The sequence below is a fragment of the Bidens hawaiensis genome, unplaced genomic scaffold, assembly GCF_021521415.1.
Source record: "Bidens hawaiensis isolate Kalapana, Puna unplaced genomic scaffold, B.hawaiensis_p1.1 tig00015564_1, whole genome shotgun sequence".
NCBI lineage: Eukaryota > Viridiplantae > Streptophyta > Magnoliopsida > Asterales > Asteraceae > Bidens > Bidens hawaiensis.
The window spans coordinates 198,813-218,035 of record NW_027492395.1 but is presented as its reverse complement, the minus strand read 5'-3'; the positions used below and the strand labels follow the sequence as shown (position 1 = coordinate 218,035).

At 33.7% G+C, this 19,223-nt stretch overlaps 1 protein-coding gene across 2 annotated transcripts; it reads left to right on the top strand.

The window, feature by feature from the left end:
• The first annotated feature begins 1,489 nt into the window (after positions 1-1,489).
• Positions 1,490-7,224, top strand: LOC143549455 (protein HIRA-like). 2 transcript variants are annotated; one of them, XM_077040351.1, is made up of 10 exons: positions 1,490-1,795; positions 3,051-3,332; positions 3,406-3,657; positions 4,028-4,425; positions 4,523-5,486; positions 5,563-5,761; positions 5,850-6,090; positions 6,251-6,373; positions 6,461-6,578; positions 6,659-7,224. In XM_077040351.1, the coding sequence occupies exons 1-10, from the start codon at positions 1,688-1,690 to the stop codon at positions 7,016-7,018; spliced, it is 3,045 nt and encodes a 1,014-aa protein (XP_076896466.1). In that variant the 5' UTR covers positions 1,490-1,687; the 3' UTR covers positions 7,019-7,224. The 2 variants fall into 2 exon arrangements, with proteins under 2 accessions (XP_076896466.1, XP_076896467.1); XM_077040352.1 differs by lacking the exon at positions 1,490-1,795 and having other exon boundaries at positions 3,279-3,332; positions 3,401-3,657.
• The last annotated feature ends 11,999 nt before the right edge of the window (positions 7,225-19,223 follow it).

Below are 19,223 nucleotides of genomic sequence, written 5' to 3'. Positions count from 1 at the left end.
GAATTTCATGCAACATCAAATATCATTTTATTTCTAACAAAAAATAAAATATAAAAAAGAAACAATATACACGAAAAAGAAGAAGAATATAAATACCATTATTTTGTTATTCATGTGAATATTTTTTTTCTGGTTTTATTTTAAGGTAAACAGTTATTTCTAGCTGCGTGCAGGTGTTTGGTTGGTATCGGTTTGATTTGTTATATTAAATATTTTGTAATTAAAGTTGAAAGTCTAAACGTGCATTTTTGTGGCAAAATTTGAAAAAATAAAAGTTTTGTGACAAAAGTTTGTTGACCAGTGTTTAAAGATAAAAGTATTGTGTAAAATTTTCATTAAAAAAGCCGAGAAGTCGAAAAGAGTTGTAAATTGAAAGAGCAAAAATTTCAATAGCAAAGTTGAGGGGCCAACAAGTCAGGATATTAAACTAAAGTTGAGTGGTCAAAAAAATCAAGATGTGAAACTTTGGTGGCAAATCTCCAAAAAACAACGCGTATGCTAAGGTAAACCTTTATTTATTTTAGGAAAATGAGATTTTAATAATCAAAATCTTTAACGATTGCCCAACATTAATCCATACTAGCAATCTAACTAGTGACAGTCATAACTTTCGATTTTGTAATCAATAATAATCTCATACTAACAGATCATTAACTATGTTTATTTCTGATGATGTGATGTGTGTTGTGACAGTTTTTAATGATAACTTGGATCTAATATAAGGGGCAATTTAGTCATTTAACCCAACTTAACATAAAAATTTAACCTCAATCTATCTCAAAGATCATTTGAGTTATGTTTATGTAAAAAAGTATGAACTTGTGGTGGTGTGGTTTGGGTTAGAAACCAAAATTGAAATACAAAATATATCACAAAAGATGGTCCCTATAGTATACACTTATTATTAAACTTTCAAACATTACATCTTTAGTTCAACAGTTTGCACATGGGTTTAGTATTAGTTTACACTAGGGGTGAGCAAATCAGTCTCACTCACAAAATCTGACTTAGATCCGATTAATGGTATTCTCAGGATTCGAATATCGAACCTATGGTAAATAACTATGTCTTACTTGGTTTATGCTCACCTCTATAGGATCCGGTTAATGGATTCTCAAGATCCAGAAACTTGCCCTATTGTAATATAACCAGGTTTAATTGGTTCGGGTCTTATCGGTCCTGCTAGTTTTACCCGATTTATGCTCACCCTTGGTTTCCACCTAAATACAAATTTCATGTATGTTATGTGCAATAATCAAGAGACTATTTATGTAATTAATGTAATTAACCCCATATATATTTTTATAAAATAATGTATTCATAATTTCTCATATCATACACCAACAAATTACAAATTTATTATTTATTTATTCATTATCCCACTTTAACCAACAAAAAATTCGCAAGCACCCACATCCACATCACTAGGGTTTTTGTTTTTGTTAAAAATTCGAAAAAGGGGGTTTATTAATTATTACCACTACTCAATAAATAATAATAATAATATTATTATTAGTTTTCAATTGAATTCAATCTTCCACAGTTTTTCAATTCCTTCAAGGGTTTTTCTGGGCTTTTGTTCTTCTTGAATCTTGCTCAGTTCCCATGTCATGAAACCCATTTCTCATTTTCCTTTCGCTTGAAAACCCAAAAACCATCTTATTATTATTGTTATTATTATTTCAAGATGATTGCAGAAAAACCAATTTGGGTTCAACATGAAGGCATGCAAATCTTCTCAATTGATATTCAACCTGGTGGCCTTAGATTTGCCACTGGTGGTGGTGATCATAAGGTATTGTAATGTTAATGTGGTTTAGGGCTCTTGGTTTCTTGATGTTGGTTTTTATAAAGTTTTGATTTTTATTTCAGTTTCTAGGGTTTGAGTAATTTGATATTGTTATATTTTTTTTTGGAAGTTGAATTTAGTTAAAAAAATGTTGCTTTAGGATCAATTTCAATTGTGGAATTTGATCCCTAATTCAATTAACCACATTTAGTAGGGGTGTTATTCGGGTTATACTTTCGGGTTTTGGGTTATTGGGTTCGGGATCCTTGGTTTTGAAAATTTTAATTTTAGAACCGAAACCTGACTACCCTATGAGAATTTCTTGTTTTCTTAATTTTTTTTAAAAGTTTGGATTTTTGGTTCAGTTTCTAGGGTTTGATGGTGAATTGGGATTTGTTAAAGATTTGATTGTTGGTTTGAGTAATTTGGTATTATTACGTGTTTTTTGTGGAAGTCGAATTTAGTTAAAGTGTTACTTTTAGGATCAATTTTGATTACATATAGATAATTTACTAGAATTTGAACCGTAATTTGATTAACCACACTTAGGGCATGATTTGACTCCAATCTACTGATTTTTACACATGAACTTTGTAAATGTATCTAGGGCTGTAAACGAACTGAATGTTCGTTTGGAAGTTCGTTTGTTTAATAAATGAACGAACATAAACAAGGATTTTCGTTCAATTAACTAAATGAGTGAACACGAATAGAGGCCATGTTTGTTCAATTCTGTTCGTGAAAGTTGACAATGTGTCCGTTTATGTTCGTTGATGTTTATTTATGTTCTACATACGAAAGTTTGAATCTTTGTTTCAATTTCTAGGGTCTTGTTCATGTTCGTTTGTTAAGCTTTTATTGGACAAACAGACCGTTCATGAACACCTAACTGGACGAAATTTCTTGTTCGTGTTCGTTCATTAAGGAAATGAACTTGCTCGTGAATACCTAACCAGCAGCCAAGTTTGTGCTGGTGAATACTTAACATTCATTTTTATATGTTAATTTTACATATAAATTAATAACATAATAATCTCATATATTTTTTGTTTTACAGTTATTGAACAACAGATAAATAAACAAACATTATTAACGGACACAGATGAACGAACATTGCCTCTGTTCATGTTCGTTCATTTAGTTAATCGAACAAAGTTTCTTGCTCATGTTCATTTATTTATTAAAGAATTAATATAAATGAATTTCCAACCAAACAGTTCAGAGTCATCTTGTTACTGATTTTGGAGCGTGAAATATGCAGGTAAGGATTTGGAACATGAAATATGTTTCCAAGATCCTGCAAATGGATCCAGATAAAGCTAAACTAGAACTTCTTGCTACACTTCGTGACCATTTCGGGTCAGTCAATTGTGTTAGATGGGCCAAACACGGCCGGTACATTGCGTCCGGGTCAGATGATCAAGTTATCCAAATCCACGAGAGAAAACCAGGTTCTGGAACTACCGAATTTGGTAGCGGTGAAGCACCCGATGTTGAAAACTGGAAAATCGCCTTCACTTTGAGAGGTCATACAGCTGATGTGGTAATTATCGTTTTCTATTCAAATTAAAAATAACATTTTTTATATTTTTTTTAATCCAAGATATTTAGTGTAGGTGGATCTTAATTGGTCACCAGATGATTCGACATTGGCTAGTGGGAGTTTGGATAATACGATTCATATTTGGGACATGAGTAATGGTATCTGCACGGCTGTTTTAAGGGGTCATTCGAGTCTTGTTAAAGGGGTAACGTGGGACCCGATTGGTTCGTTTATCGCAAGTCAGTCGGATGACAAGACTGTTATCTTTTGGCGAACATCAGACTGGAGCCTTGCACATAGGACAGACGGACACTGGACTAAATCGGTATGTGTTAGATGCCGCGAAATGGGCTGGTCAGTTAACATGTCATAACGGGTCAAATGGGCATTTTGGGCTGGCAGAAGTACATCTAAAACGGGTCAGAAACATTTTTGTCTAAAACGGGTCAGAAACATTTTTATCTAAAACGGGTCGGAAACTTTTTTTATTGTTTAAAATGGGTCGTAAACTTTTTTTATTGTTTAAAATGGGTCGGAAACGTTTTTCTAAAATGGGTCAGAAGCATTTTTTTAAAAATGGTTCAGAAACTTTTTACATTGAAAACGGGTCAGAAACAGTTCTTGTCTAAACGGGTCGGGTTGGTTGACAGAAACATTTGTCTAAAAATTTAATATTTTATGTTTTGTCTCTCCAGCTTGGATCTACTTTCTTCAGGCGGCTCGGGTGGTCACCGTGTGGCCATTTTATAACAACAACACACGGTTTCCAAAAACCGAGACATTCAGCGCCTGTTCTAGATCGAGGAGAATGGACTGCTACCTTTGACTTTTTAGGTCACAATGCGCCTATAATCGTGGTAAAGTTTAATCATTCAATGTTTAAAAGAAACCCAACAAATACCCACGATGTAAAAGGTGCTTCTGCGGGTTGGGCTAACGGATCATCAAAGAACAGTGGGAAAGAATCACAACCATACAATGTTATCGCCATCGGAAGTCAAGATCGAACCATTACCGTTTGGACTACCGCGAGTGCCCGCCCTCTTTTTGTTGCTAAACATTTCTTTACCCAAAGTGTTGTCGACTTATCTTGGTAGATCTTGAACGCACACGACTTCAAGTTATCATTTTTCACTTTTTTGTTTTCTCCAAATTTACTCTTTTTTATTTGGCTTTGTTTATTATTTCAGGAGTCCAGACGGGTATTCGTTATTTGCGTGTTCTTTAGACGGGACCGTGACTACTTTTCACTTTGAGGTTAAAGAAATCGGTCATAGGTTAAGTGATGTGGAATTAGAAGAATTGAAAAAAAGCCGTTATGGTGATGTTAGGGGTCGACAAGCAAATCTAGCAGAAAGTCCTGCGCAGTTGCTTCTAGAAGCAGCAGCTTCTAAAAAAGTTACTCCAAATGTCAATAATAATACTTCTTCCGCCATGAAATCGTCTTCTGGTTTAGATACTGCATCAAAGGTTGAAACTTTACCGGATCTTGGTAGAAATAATGTAGGAATAATTGAAAACACATCGAGTAAAACTGTAGTTCAAGCTACTCGTGTGTCGAGTCCTGTAAAACAGCGAGAATATCGACGACCCGATGGTCGAAAACGGATCATTCCAGAAGCCGTTAGAGTTCCCGTTCAAGGCGAAAACGCAAACATAAACATCTCAACAGCTTCACATTCCCAAAATGTTGACTTTTCCATGAAGTCAACCGAGAACGGTGATCTAGGGTTTCGCGAGGGCCCTCCTACTAAGAAACCAACGGTTACAGGCGTGTCTTCTCGGGCCACGGTTAGCGAGAGTTTAATAATCGAAAAGGTTCCGGTTTCTGCCGATAAAGACGGAAATATTAGCGTTGAACAAATCGGAGGCCCAAAGAGTTTGGGCTCTTCGGGTTCGTTTAGACCCCTTTCGATTAGGGTTTTTGATAATAAAGAAAGCGGAGATACACATGCTTGTTTGGAAGCTCGGCCTAAAGAACACGCAGCCAATGATATTATCGGGCCCGCGAGTACATTTTTGATGAAAGAAACCGAAATTTCGTGCACGAGAAACGGTCAAACTCTTTGGTCTGACCGGATTTCTTGCAATGTCACGGTTTTGGCGGGAAATGCAAATTTTTGGGCTGTCGGGTGTGACGACGGATCATTGCAGGTTAGTTTTCTAGTTTAAACAATAAACTAATAATCAGATAAAAAGTACTTATTTTTAATGTTTTTATTTTAAAAAGGTTTACACAAAATGTGGCCGAAGATCTATGCCAACTATGATGATCGGGTCCACACCCGTGTTTATTGACTGTGACGAATCTTGGAAATTGTTACTTGTAACGAGAAAAGGGTCGTTATACGTGTGGGATCTTTTTAACAGAAAGTGTATTCTTCATGATTCGTTATCCTCGCTTATGAATTTGGATACGAAGTCAACAGGTAACGATAAAAGTCAAAGGTGAAAACTTTGTACGGTTTTTAAGGTTTTAAGGCGACAGGCTTATTGTTTTCTTGTATTGTTTTTCAGGGTCGGTTAAAGTAATATCTGCAAAGTTGTCAAAGTCGGGATCTCCACTCGTTACACTTGCTACACGTCATGCGTTCATGTATGATACGAATTTAATGTGTTGGCTGCGTGTTGCGGATGATTGCTTCCCGGCCTCTAATTTTGCCAGCTCGTTTAGTTTAGGGTTTCCCCAAAATGGTGAGCTGGCAGCCTTGCAAGTTGATGTGAGGAAATTCTTGGCTCGAAAGCCCGGTTGGAGCAGGTTAGTTTGTTTTAAATAATCGGGCCATCTTTGACCATTTAATCGGTCATCTTTATTGACCCGTTGAAAGATAAACATTGCCTGAATGCAACATAGTAAAAACTAAACGTGTCAAAATTTTGGAGGGCATTTTAGGAATTTGACTAATGTTTGGTTGCAGAGTGACCGATGACGGAGTTCAGACACGGGCCCACTTGGAAGCCCAGTTAGCGTCCGCGTTATCATTAAAGTCTCCAAACGAGTATCGACAGTGTCTACTTTCATACATACGTTTTCTCACCAGGTACTTTATTTTCTTTTTCATATTATTTTTAACATAAATTTATATATATAAAAAAACATTTGTAACTAAAATATTCTTGAATTGCAGAGAAGCTGACGAGGCTCGGTTGCGTGAAGTGTGTGAAAATTTTCTCGGACCGCCAACGGGGATGGCGGAAATGGTTACTTCTGATGAAACAAATCCCACATGGGATCCTTGTGTTCTTGTTAGTTCCTATATTTAAAATTTTTTTGATAGTTATATAAATTTTGACTTTTGTTGACTAATCAAAAATTAATCTTTCAGGGAATGAAAAAGCATAAACTGCTAAGGGAAGATATTCTTCCAGCAATGGCATCAAACCGTAAAGTACAACGGTTGGTTAACGAGTTCATGGATCTTTTATCTGAGTACAAAACCGCCAGCCCGAGTCTTGAACCACCGCCTACCACCGCCACTGCACCGTCAGCGACAGATCAAACTGCTGCTGAACCGTCAGCAACAGAAACAGCCGCTGCACCGAATGAAGCTGCTCAAACGGACTTGACCACACAACCCATGGATGAAGAACAACCCGGGAACCAACTACCCGCGTCGGATCAGATGGATGTTGACCCGCCACCAACTAACAAACCCGACCCGAGTCCTGATGAAATGACTTCTTGAATATTTTTATGATTCTTGTGTTTTTTTTTTGTTTTTTTGAGAAATATTTTGGTGTCTAAATATATTGTTTTTAATTGTCACAAGATTTTATAATTTGTGTTTCTGAATTTTAGATGTATGGATTTGTATGGTTTTATGGATTCTTAAAAGAATTTAACTAAAAAACACGCTTGACCAAGTCAAACAGTTACGTATATTCGTTAGTTTGTTAAAAATTACCTGTTGTTATTCTTGATATTCTAGTTTTTATATAGTTTGATCATCTAATGAAATGAAAAATATAAAAGCTAAAAGTTAAATAAATTGGATTACTCTCAACTCACTTGAAGGATAAAGGGAAAAAATAAAAGTAAAATGTTTACGGGTACAGTTCAGGTAAACGGGATGTATGTGGCCTGTGTAATCTAGTTGGTATCATACAATGCCTTACTAGGGGTGCAAATGAGCTGAGCCGAGACCGAGCTCAGCTCGTTTAACTTACACAGAGCTCAAGTTTGAGCTCGGCTCGTTTCGAGCTCTATTTTCAAAGCTCGAGCTCGGCTCGTGAGTGGATTTTGAAGCTCGAGCTTGGCTCGGGCTCGGCTCATCTACTATTTATCAATTATTTTTATATAATTATAATTATTTTTATGTATGTTTTTCTATTATAATTTTATGTATAAAATAATATATATTATTTAGTTATTTTATTTATTTTTTTCATAGCATCATTATATATATTAATTAATAATTACTAATATACATTGGAAAAAAATTATATAAATAACAGGCTTGTTTAGGCTCGCGAGCCTAAACGAGCTCGATAAGTGAAAAACATAAAACTAATATGATATTAGTCTCGCTGTTCGTTTGTCGCCGACACTTGCAGGACATGTATAATATGAAAGATAATTACTTGCAAGATATGACATGATATGAAAGATGATTAAGAATTTAGCACAGGGAGATGGACTAAATTCTAATATTTTTTAAATAATTAGAAAACTGAATTGACATTAACATTTATGCCTAACAGTGTGTAGTATGATAACCATTGAAAGAAAATCTATTAATATATTTGCTTTTTGATTTATCACTCACATATTTATACTACAACTGATTTTATAGAATTTATTGTACTAACTAAATAAACACTAGTGCTTTAAATAACAACAAAAAGAGAATAAGAAAACCATTTCAAGTTTTCAACTATTTTTTGGGCTATACTTTATAATTTATTAAAATTAGCCCAACCCAAAATTTTCACAAGCCCAATAGAGCCCAACTCAAATGCTAATGAATAAAAATAAAAACAAAAACAAAAATAAACATTTAATTTCTCCAACAAGCAATTAAATTGCTGGCCCATCTAAGTTGATAGCTGGTCTACCTTAATTATGTTACATGTGCCATAAACTTATGTATAATGACACACATTATCATCACATGTTTCCTTCACTAAAATTGATTTTGATGGTAGTTTTATGGATGTTTACATTTCTTTTTAATATATTTTTTTTAGTTTGTAGCATGAAGTGAGTTATAATGTAAAGCTAACAAATGTAAGTACTAACAATAAATATTTATTAGCGTTGAGTATTTGGTAAAAGAAAATTACATGTTACATGAGAATTCATTAGGGTAATACGTATTTATCTCTTAGAAGTAGTTTCTCTATCCTTATGATAGAGATAAAGTTTACTTATAACTCATCATTCTCGGACTCTTTTAGTGACTTTATTATTAATAAGAAAAATTTGGTTGAGTATTGTATGATATAATATGAGTATAAGTACACGTAAGAAAAAAGAAAGTTCTTTTTACTCATATGCTATTTAAAATATTAATAACATATAAAATCAATGTTGCACCATAAAATTTTGTAATTCAACACTCAAAACTACTTTCTATGATAAAACCAGGCTACCACTATTATGATCTAATCTTAACTTGTGAAATATTTTTTGGAAAAAAAAACATTGGGGCCTAATTTGGTTGGTTGACTTAATTTTGGGGAAAAATATGTAAACACCACTTGGTATATTTAATGTTTTTCCAAACCAATATCAACATTAATGTATATAGTTTTTGGCGACATATGAATCTGTAACTTGTACGATTCTTTAAAATAAGCCAATAAAGCCAAGGCTCACATGATTTTGTGGGATTCAAAGAAAAGTACTTGAAACTAATTTGTGAGCCATCTTATTGACTTTTTTATAGATACTTATTACATTTTTTTTGACAACCAACCCTTATTAAATAAACGAGAATATTTACAAGGATATTCTTTTTTGTTTCTTTTTTCGAATATGTAAACAATGACGGACCCAAGAATTCTTTTTACGAGGGTTTAAAATTTTATAAAATTGGTTTTCTGTCGCTTAATAATAAAGTTTTCTTGTTTAGGGTTGGGACATTTCGGTCACATGATATACGTATAAAACAAATATTCGCTCCAAGTTTCACAATGAGAAGACATTTCATCACATTCATATTTTCTAAATTTATAAATTTAAATTCAAATAAACCAGTCAGTTTCAAGTTTTTATAAACATAGCACTTTAAAAGAAGGCTAAATATTATTATTTTTTTAATATAATACCTTCATATGCTCGATTAGACTTGCGAGTCTACTTGAACTCGAAAGTGAAGCTAGATCTCTAGGTCGAGCTTATTTAAGCTTGGCTTAAATATTTTAGTTTCTAAAAGTCAATCTCGAGTAGATCACGAGCGAGAACGATTCAGCTTATTTAGACCACTAATTCTTTTGCAAACTTTTAATATTGAGCCACTTGTGTCAATGTGTTTTTACATTTTAACTCTAGAGAAGTGTGTGATTCATCAATAATACTAGCAATTACAAGATAAATTACAACCCCACGAATAATATAGAATCAAGAATATAATGTGGATCACTTGATTCATATAACGGCGCTACTTCTACGATCAAATTAGAGATATAACTTTTATTCTGTATCCATGAGAGCAACTTAAAAAAACTTACGGGACCCTGTCAATACCCTATACAGGGGAACATCAAAAAGTTATAAAAAGAAACTAGTGAAAACAATATTTAACTTTGAGGTCCCTCCTATAAAGAGGATCGTGTGCTTACCATTGCACCACCGCTTGACAGTTTCTTTCTCAATTTCGTTAAAAAAAATCGACGGCTCGATATTCTTGCAAACCACCCAAAAATACTAAGCTCTAAATATCTGTTGCCTTACGAAAATCCGGTATAATCAGTTCAACTGGACGGTACGTACTGATTTTTAAAACACTAGTTAAAGACTAATGAAGCCCATCCAAATTTTCTCCATAGCCCATGAGCTAGTCCCAGGCCTAACAGTGTCCAAAAGATTCATAAATAGTATAAAAATAAACATTTGATTTCCCAACAAGCAATTTAGACCACACTTTGATAGAGGCGGATAAAAGAACTGGTTAATTAATTGACTTGAAAACTGAATTGAAATCGAACCGGTTTGAAATCGATTATGTAGATATCATTTGGAATCGATTGAAACCGTAAGTTCAGAACCGGTTTGTAATTTTCTCTACCAAAACCGGTTCTAAGCCGGTTAACCGTACCGAAACTGGCAAAAAACCGATCAAATTCCGAAACAAAACCAATCAAAACCCGAACCAAAACCGATCGTAATTTGATCAAGAAATTAGTCATAATCCGAGCCGAAACTGATCATAAACCAATTTTAACTTTTGTTAACCAAACCGAACTGATTTTGGGTTTTAAACCGGTTGTTCACCTCTATTGCTCTACACTTTAATTTATAGCTTGTCTGCCTCAATTAATTATCATATTCTTATGTAAAATGACTATCATGATTATTACATATTTCCTTCATTAAATCCTTCATTGAAATGATTTATTAAAATGATTTTGATGGTTGATTGATGGGTGTTTACATTACAATCGAGTTTTTAGCAAGAAAGTGAAACTTCATTATATCAACAGTTCATGCACTCTTTAACTTAACTCATAAATTGCATATTTTTTTTAATAACTATGGAACTTGAAACCTCATCAGTTAAACATGGGTCCTACTTTTTACACTCGTCGTCCACCACCGCCGCCACCAACCATTGCTCCTAGCCATCATCACCATCACCTGCCTGCTTACCACTGCCACCGCCACCGCCACCTACCACCACCATTGCTGCTCGCTGACCATCACCACCATTCCACCGCCACTCACAACCATATTATTTTATTTTGACTTTTTCTAGCTTATCAAAAAACAAAAACTAAAATTCATGTCATTCCCACATGGTAACCAAACATGTAATTGGAATAGTAATGATCCATTCTATTACTTCATCCATTCCATTCCATCGCTCATTCCATTGCCCCATACAAACAGACCCTTAACTTTTTGTATTTTCACCAAGTGAACAACATTAATTAATTTTAGATTTTTATTTGTCCTTTAAAAGTTTAAAAAAATTATGTTTTATAATTAAGCAAATATGGCATTGCGATATATATACATACACACACTCTTAGCTATGTTTTGATATAAAATTTGTAAAAGATAGAACTGTTTTGACTGCGAAGTTCTATTACAAATTATAAAGCATAATACTCGATATAGCTCCGTTTTTTACAAAATATATACCAAAAGATGGATAAAGATAAATAAATCATAACACAATCTTCTTCTTTTTTTTTTTTATAAAACATAATATTCAAACTTATAAAAGAAAAACTAAAATCTAACTTAATAAATTTTACATCATTTGGTGTAAATAGTAAAAAGTTGGGTGTAAATAGAATTACCTGTTAAAAATGCATAGTTTTATCTAATACATTAATACCGTTAAGCTAAAAACTGTTTAATGATTACATGTTAATGTTATTACTTATTGGAGTATTCTCTCGGTTATATATTAGGTTGAGTATACTTTTAGAAAGAAATTAAACTCTTATATCATTTAAATATTAATAAAATAAAATTAGTGTTATACAATAAATTTTAAAAAGTCGAGACTCATCGTGTTATGTTATTGACTAGTGAGGGTGAAATCTTACTCACTACCATCTTACTAACTCACTTAACCTATTTATGATCTTACTCTTTTATTATTATTATTTATTTAAATACAATTAATACTAATTATTTTTAAAGCAATTAATTACTAAATAAGATCAAATAAAAAACATAACATATAAAAATTTACATAATAAAAAAATTTACATGATAAAGAAAATTCATAATAAGTAGATGGTCCTAAGAGTCGTCATGCAAACCAAGCTCGTAAATATGCTCAACCATATCCGGTCAAAGCTTCTAGTGTGTTTCTCGGTTGCACAATTCCCAACAATTAGCTATTTTTTTTTTCTGGTTGTCAATTTCTTCATAAATTGGTTGGATGTAATTTTTATTGTAGTGAGAAAACGCCTAACTTTTGTTTTCTAAAATCATATTATGTAATACGATACATGCATACATTAAGTTTCTGTTTTTTTTTCCCTTTATATTGGCCATTGTCAAGCTAGTTGTATTATATGCCAACGTTGTTTGAGAACATTGAATACGCATTTCACATTCTTTTTTGTTGCTTCTTGAGCTTTTTTTTTTCTTTTTGAATATTTTTCGTTTTAAATCCTATGCACATGTGAATGATTTGATAAATACATAATATTTATGGTATATTCCATAAAAAAAAAGATAACATATGTGCTTGTACTCTACTCCTCTAACTTGGTTCGTCTATGATATTGAAAATCAGCCATTGATCAAGAACATTGATGTCGTAATTGTAACCGAAGACTTCAAAAAATGCATGTCAAATCCATATATCATGTGACGTGGTGCGGTTTATCACATAGTATGCTACCCAACATTTCGAGAAAGTCATGCTTCACTTCATGCGTCTCGTATAATTGTTGAATATCACTCCACATTGGTTTTCACATAACTTTATTGTCTTACTAATTTGTAAATACTTATCCACCTACTAGCATAGTCTGCCATCATCACCTGGTGCCGCCAAAACTAAATAGTGAGAGTATGATTCGAACCTAAGTCACATGAAACATCAAGTATTTTCCTTATCATTCTACCATCGCCACCACCACTCACATGGAACATACATAGGTTATTAAAATTATCAAATTAAATGTTAGATGAATTTTTATAACAAAAGCTTAAAAAATGAAATGGGCATATGTGAAGCTAATGGATTTGTTGAATAAATTAATTTGGATGAGAAGAATCTTATCCAACGCCCAACGCCCGTGAGTGTAAGTTGCAACCACATTTATAACCTACGACCCGCTCATAAAACCATGACACGGCGGTCCATGAGCATAAGACTACACGTAGTGGTAACTAAGCATGTGATAATTATGCGACACGCCGACATTTGACATCCTGGTTAGTAATGACTATTTACAAAAAGTGGCATAGTGATAAAATGCTCAATAACACCCATTTAATTTTTAGACAATCATTACGTTTTAACATAAAAGAAATATAAATATGAAGGAAAAAAACTTGATTGGCAAGCCACCCATCACACCATTGTATATCCAACGAAGGCCTCCAAAACGCGCCAGGGGCGGCGTGCTCGACGTTTTAGGTTTGCTTTCACCTTCAAAACTTTACCACTACGTGTGGTCTAAGGCTTATGTGACACCCACTCTGCATGCTCACAATAACATTACACTTACATGATTTTTTTTTATTGCTAAAACCCTTTATATTATATTAAATAAAGAAGTCATATAAATAAATTACAGATAACTATATTCTATCGTTATACATATGGATTATAATTATATTATTCAACTTAAATGATTTAATGCTAAACACCAAGATATAATTATAATCCAATATAGGATTATTGGATTAAAATAATCCCACCTTTAATGTGTTGGCCAATAATAATTCCACATGAGTTATTTTCCTCTGGTAGTCCCACCTTTAATGCGTTCCATGTTTGTGTTGTGTGCATTAAAACAATCACGTCGCGTCCCGGCATGTTCCGTCGCTTTTGGCCGGGGTGTGACACTTATCATTAAAAACATGGTTAATTACTTGTTAGTTACAAATTTGTCATTTTTATTTTGGACTATTGATTAGACTTAATTAATGACTAAGAACTACTTCTTGCACCATTAATTACACTTAAACAATACGACATGTTACACGATTTCTACTAATTGTGGTAAATTTCTAATTTTAGGTAGCAAATAAAATATATTAATAAAATAATAGTTTGAAACTTCTCCCACTTAGGGGTGCAAATGAGCCGAGCTGCTCGCAAGCTACTCGAGATCGGCTCATTAAAAAGCTCGTTCGAGCCGAGCTTTATCGAGCCCGAGCTCAAGCCTAAAATAAGCTCGTTTAATAAACGAGCCCGAGCCCGAGCTTTACTTATCGAGTTCGAGCCGGCTCGCAAGCCTAAACGGGCCTGCCATTTATATTTTTTTTAAAATATATATTTAATAATTATTAATTAATAAATATAATGTTATGAAAAAAATAAATAAAAAATAACTAAATAATATATATTCATTTATACATAATATTATAATAGAAAACAATTTATAAAATAATTAGAATTATATAAAAAAAACAATTGATAAATAGTAAACGAGCCGAGCCCGAGCCGAGCTCGAGCTTCAAAATCCATTCACGAGCCAAGCTCGAGCTTTGAAAATAAAGCTCGAAACGAGCCGAGCTCGAGCTCTGTGTAAGTTAAACGAGCCGGAGCTCGGCTCGGCTCGTTTGCACTCCTACTCCCACTAATCACACTCACATACAATACAAAGCAGTTTCATATGTTTATTAATCTTCAATGAAATTACGCTTAGATTTCATTATGTCAATTGGATGTGGTTATAAAATTTCATAAGATCTGAGGTTCAAGATTTCCAAAGGCTAATCATTTTCATACAAGTAATAATCACAATAAAAATTTTCATCATCATAAATATGATTTAACATATGAAAACGACAAAGAAAGAAAGGTTACATCTAAAAACTAAAAAGGAGATGAAAGAGAAGATTTTATAAACCGATGTATTAATGTTAATATGATTCTGATAGAAAGATAAATATGAATTCGATTGAACTAGATGATTTTAATCAAATGACGTAGTTTTGATTGGTTTTCTATATAAAGTTAGACGACTAACAACACCGAATTCGCTTTCCCCAACATTCGCATCCCCTTTGTAAACATTGTTGTTCTTTATATGTTACTAACTAGCATATCATGATTTCTTATGCAAATTATCAAAGACGATAACAATTATATCTTTTTATTAAAACTCATGGGTCTCAACAATCCCAAATACATACACAAATATCGTACGCACAAAAGCCAGTTTTCGTCCCTCTTCTTTTGAAACATTGTTTATTACATTCTTGTTGAACACACGGATTAAGGTACCAAGAGTCTTTACATGCTTCACCAAACATCACCATGCTCCCTAATTTATTTAAGTATACATTGACCAATAAAAAAAGATTGATTAGAAGTGTGTTGCTCATAAGGTTAGAAGTAAAAACGTCAACACTTTATAAAATTTTAAGGAATGTTTTGATTACCGGTAAATGTGATTATAAGAAACATTGTAACGAGAAACTTTATAGATGACATGCCTATGAGTTGCTGGTATTTTGAAACAAGAAGATACAATGAAATGGCTCTTTTGGATGCTTTAATATTATAAATTTATACTTGGAAGTATTTTGATGAGAATGTGACATAAATATATTTTGATATTATGATATTAAATGACCATAAATGTGTGATATTAATATATTTGAACAATACATTGGTTTAGTTGAATTGGTTGGTACCTAAAGACTACAATTAAAAAATTAAAAGAAGGTCTTGGATTCAAGTTTTATTTGAAAAAAAGAATAGGGGATCAAGTTGGGTCAATGAGTTTTCTCATATATTGGTGGTCTTTTGGAGAGTGAAATGAAGATAATCAAGTGAGTCAGTGGCTCGTTAGTGATCCAAATTAGTCGTTTAAAAAGACGGTATATAAATTATCATTTAAAATGATTTATTTAACATGTTTGTGTATTTATAAGATAAAATAGGTAATAACATAAAATGGAGAAATACGGGAGAAACATTTTAGGTTTTATATTTTTTCCATATTTTTATTTATATTTTGAGTTAAGCTTTTTTAGTATTATTATAATATTTTGAATTTCTTAGAGGTTTTTATGTGTGGTCATAAATATTTCTTACACTTTTCATTTTCATCTCCCTGTGTATTCTGAATTCTTTTCGATATTATTTTAATAAAAATTAAAGAATCCTTCTATATTTAGTTTAACCGTAAATAAATAACGTCTAAGATTGTAACATATTAAGGCCATCCGTTTTGGATCACTTCCCTCATATTTCATTAGTCGACATGTCAGCGTCACCTCACTTTTCCTCCATTCAACTCCATCAGTTTACCCATGCTATACCTCATTCTCCATCTTCTCCACCATTCCTAATTTAAATTAGGGAAAATTCTTAGAATGTCCATTTGCAAGAGAGAGATGATGATGTGTGGTGGGTGTGGTATGAAAAAGAAGTTAATTTTTTCAAAGGTTTGTTTTACAATGTTGAATTTTAAATTTATAAAAATGATTATTATCTTAACTAAACCGCACACAAATAGGCAATTGTATCAATTGTACATGTAGTAAAGTATTGGTAAGAAACAAGTATCGATCCACATACATACTTATAGATTTTTACTACTAAATCGTTATTTTTATTTTAATCGGAAGTGAAGATCATTTTGGTTTTGGTTTGCGTAAATGAGTTTAAAGAAACGTAAATTAAAAGACAATATTTTTTTGGGGGTTTAATTTTTTAGATAGAAATAAGATCAAAGATAAAAGTGTATCATCTTGGTTAAAACTCCTCTTAACTTGGTTTAATAATTGATTAGTAAACATGTGACATGAGCTTGCTATGGTGATTAAATGTGAGAATAACATCATTAGTCATGTTATTTATGATAATTAAAGAAATAGATAACTCTTGACCCGTTTTACTAAAACATCATTTTATGTAAGCAAATGATTTTTGATAAAGATAAGTTAATTCACTTTAAAAATGAGCCAATCCCTAAAATTACTAAGTGAATTGTCCATGACACTTTAATAAAAATAACCCTTATATTATACATAAAATACCAATTAAGATTAGTTGAGTAGTAAAGGATTAACCTTGAATTACCAAGTATTAACCCACACAACTCGTCATAAAATATTGTATGGAAGTATCTAAGACCGAATATATGATCTGATTCAGTGGTTCGACCCATACTCAGTTTTTTCGCAGGGTCGTGTACGTACCCCTTTGGCAATACTGGCAAAATTTCGAACGGGCCCCGGGGTGGCGTCAGGGCATAATTATTATTCCGATTCTTTCGTAGGGTCATAAGATATTATATGATAGTCCCCAAGACCGAATTTATGATCTGTATAAGTGGTTCGACCCATACTCAGTTTTTCCTCCGGCTCGTGTACATACCCCTTTGGCAATACTGGCAAAATTTCGAACGGGCCCCGGGGTAGCGTTAGGGCATAATTATTGATCCGATTCTTTCGTAGGGTCAAAAGATATTGTATGGTAGTCTCCAAGACCGAATTTATGATCTAATTCAGTGGTTCGACCCATACATAGTTTTTTCTCCGGCTCGTGTACATACCCCTTTGGCAATAGTGGCAAAATTTCGAATGGGCCTCGGGGTGGCGTCAGGGCATAATTATGAACCAATTCTTTCGTAGGGTCATAAGATATTGTATGGTAGTCTTCAAGACCGAATTTATGATCTGATTAAGTGGTTCGACCCATACTCAGTTTTTTCGCTGGGTCGTGTACACCCTTTTGGCAATAGTGGCAAAATTTCGAACGATCCCCGGGTGGCGTCAGGACATAATTATTGATCTGATTCTTTTGTAGGGTCATAAAATATTCTATGGAAGTCTCCAAGTCCGAATATATGATCGATTCAGTGGTTTGACCCATACTCAGTTTTTTCGCCGGGTCGTGTACATACCCTTTTGGCAATACTGACAAAATTTCGAACGGGCCCCGGGGTGGCGTCAGAGCATAATTATTTATCCGATTCTTTCTTAGGGTAATAAAATATTGTACGGAAGTCACCAAGACCAAATTTCTTATCCGATTCAGTGGTTCGACCCATACTCAGTTTTTTCTCCTGCTTGGTGGACATACCCCTTTGGCAATACTGGCAAAATTTCGAACGGGCCCCGGGGTGGCGTCAGGGCATAATTATTGATCCGATTTTTACGTAGGGTAATAAAATATTGTATGGAAGTCACCAAGACAGTATTTCTGATCCGATTTAGTGGTTCGACTCATACTCAGTTTTTTCTCCGACTCAATAAACATACCCCTTTAGCAATACTAGCAAAATTTCGAACGGGCCCTGAGGTGGCGTAAGGGCATAAATATTGATCCTATTCGTTCTTATATTTATAAAATATTGTATAGAAGTCTCCAAGACCGAATTTATGATCCGATTCAGTGGTTCGTCCAACACTCAGTTTTTTCTTCGGCTAGGTGAACATACCCCTTTGGCAATACATGCAAAATTTTGAACGGCCACGGGGTGGTGTAAGGGCATAATTATTGATCCGATTCTTTTGTATGTTAATAAAATATTGTATGGAATTCTCCAAGACCGAATTTCTGATCCGATTAAGTGGTTCGACCCATAATCAGTTTTCAGCTCAGTGAACATACCCCTTAGGCAATACTGACAAAATTTCGAACCGGCCCCGAGATGTCTTAAGGGCATAATTATTGATCCTATTCTTTCGTATGTTTTCGAAATATTGTATGGCAGTCTACAAGACCGAATTTCTGATCCGATTCAGGGGTTTGACCCATACTCAGTTTTTTCTCCGGCTCGGTGAACATACCCCTTTGGCAATACTGGCAATACATCGAACGGGCCCCGGGGTGGTGTCAGGGCATAGTTATTGATCTGACTCTTTCGTATGGTAATAAAATATCGTATGGAAGTCACCAAGACCGAATTTCTGATCCGATTCAGTGGTTCGACCCATAATCAGTTTTTTCTCCGGCTCGGTGAACATACCCCTTGGGCAAAACTGGCAAATATTCGAACGGGCACCGAGGTGGCGTCAGGGCATAATTATTGATCCGATTCTTTCGTATGTTTTCAAAATATTGTATGGAA

What these genes read in the sequence shown, in the direction of transcription:
- LOC143549455 (XM_077040351.1), top strand. Translation starts at nt 1,688, where the DNA reads ATGATTGCAGAAAAACCAATTTGGGTTCAACATGAAGGCATGCAAATC. An exon ending in ACGGACACTGGACTAAATCG is followed by an intron (nt 3,658 to 4,027) that starts GTATGTGTTAGA and finishes TTGTCTCTCCAG; the next exon opens with CTTGGATCTACTTTCTTCAG. An exon ending in TACATACGTTTTCTCACCAG is followed by an intron (nt 6,374 to 6,460) that starts GTACTTTATTTT and finishes CTTGAATTGCAG; the next exon opens with AGAAGCTGACGAGGCTCGGT.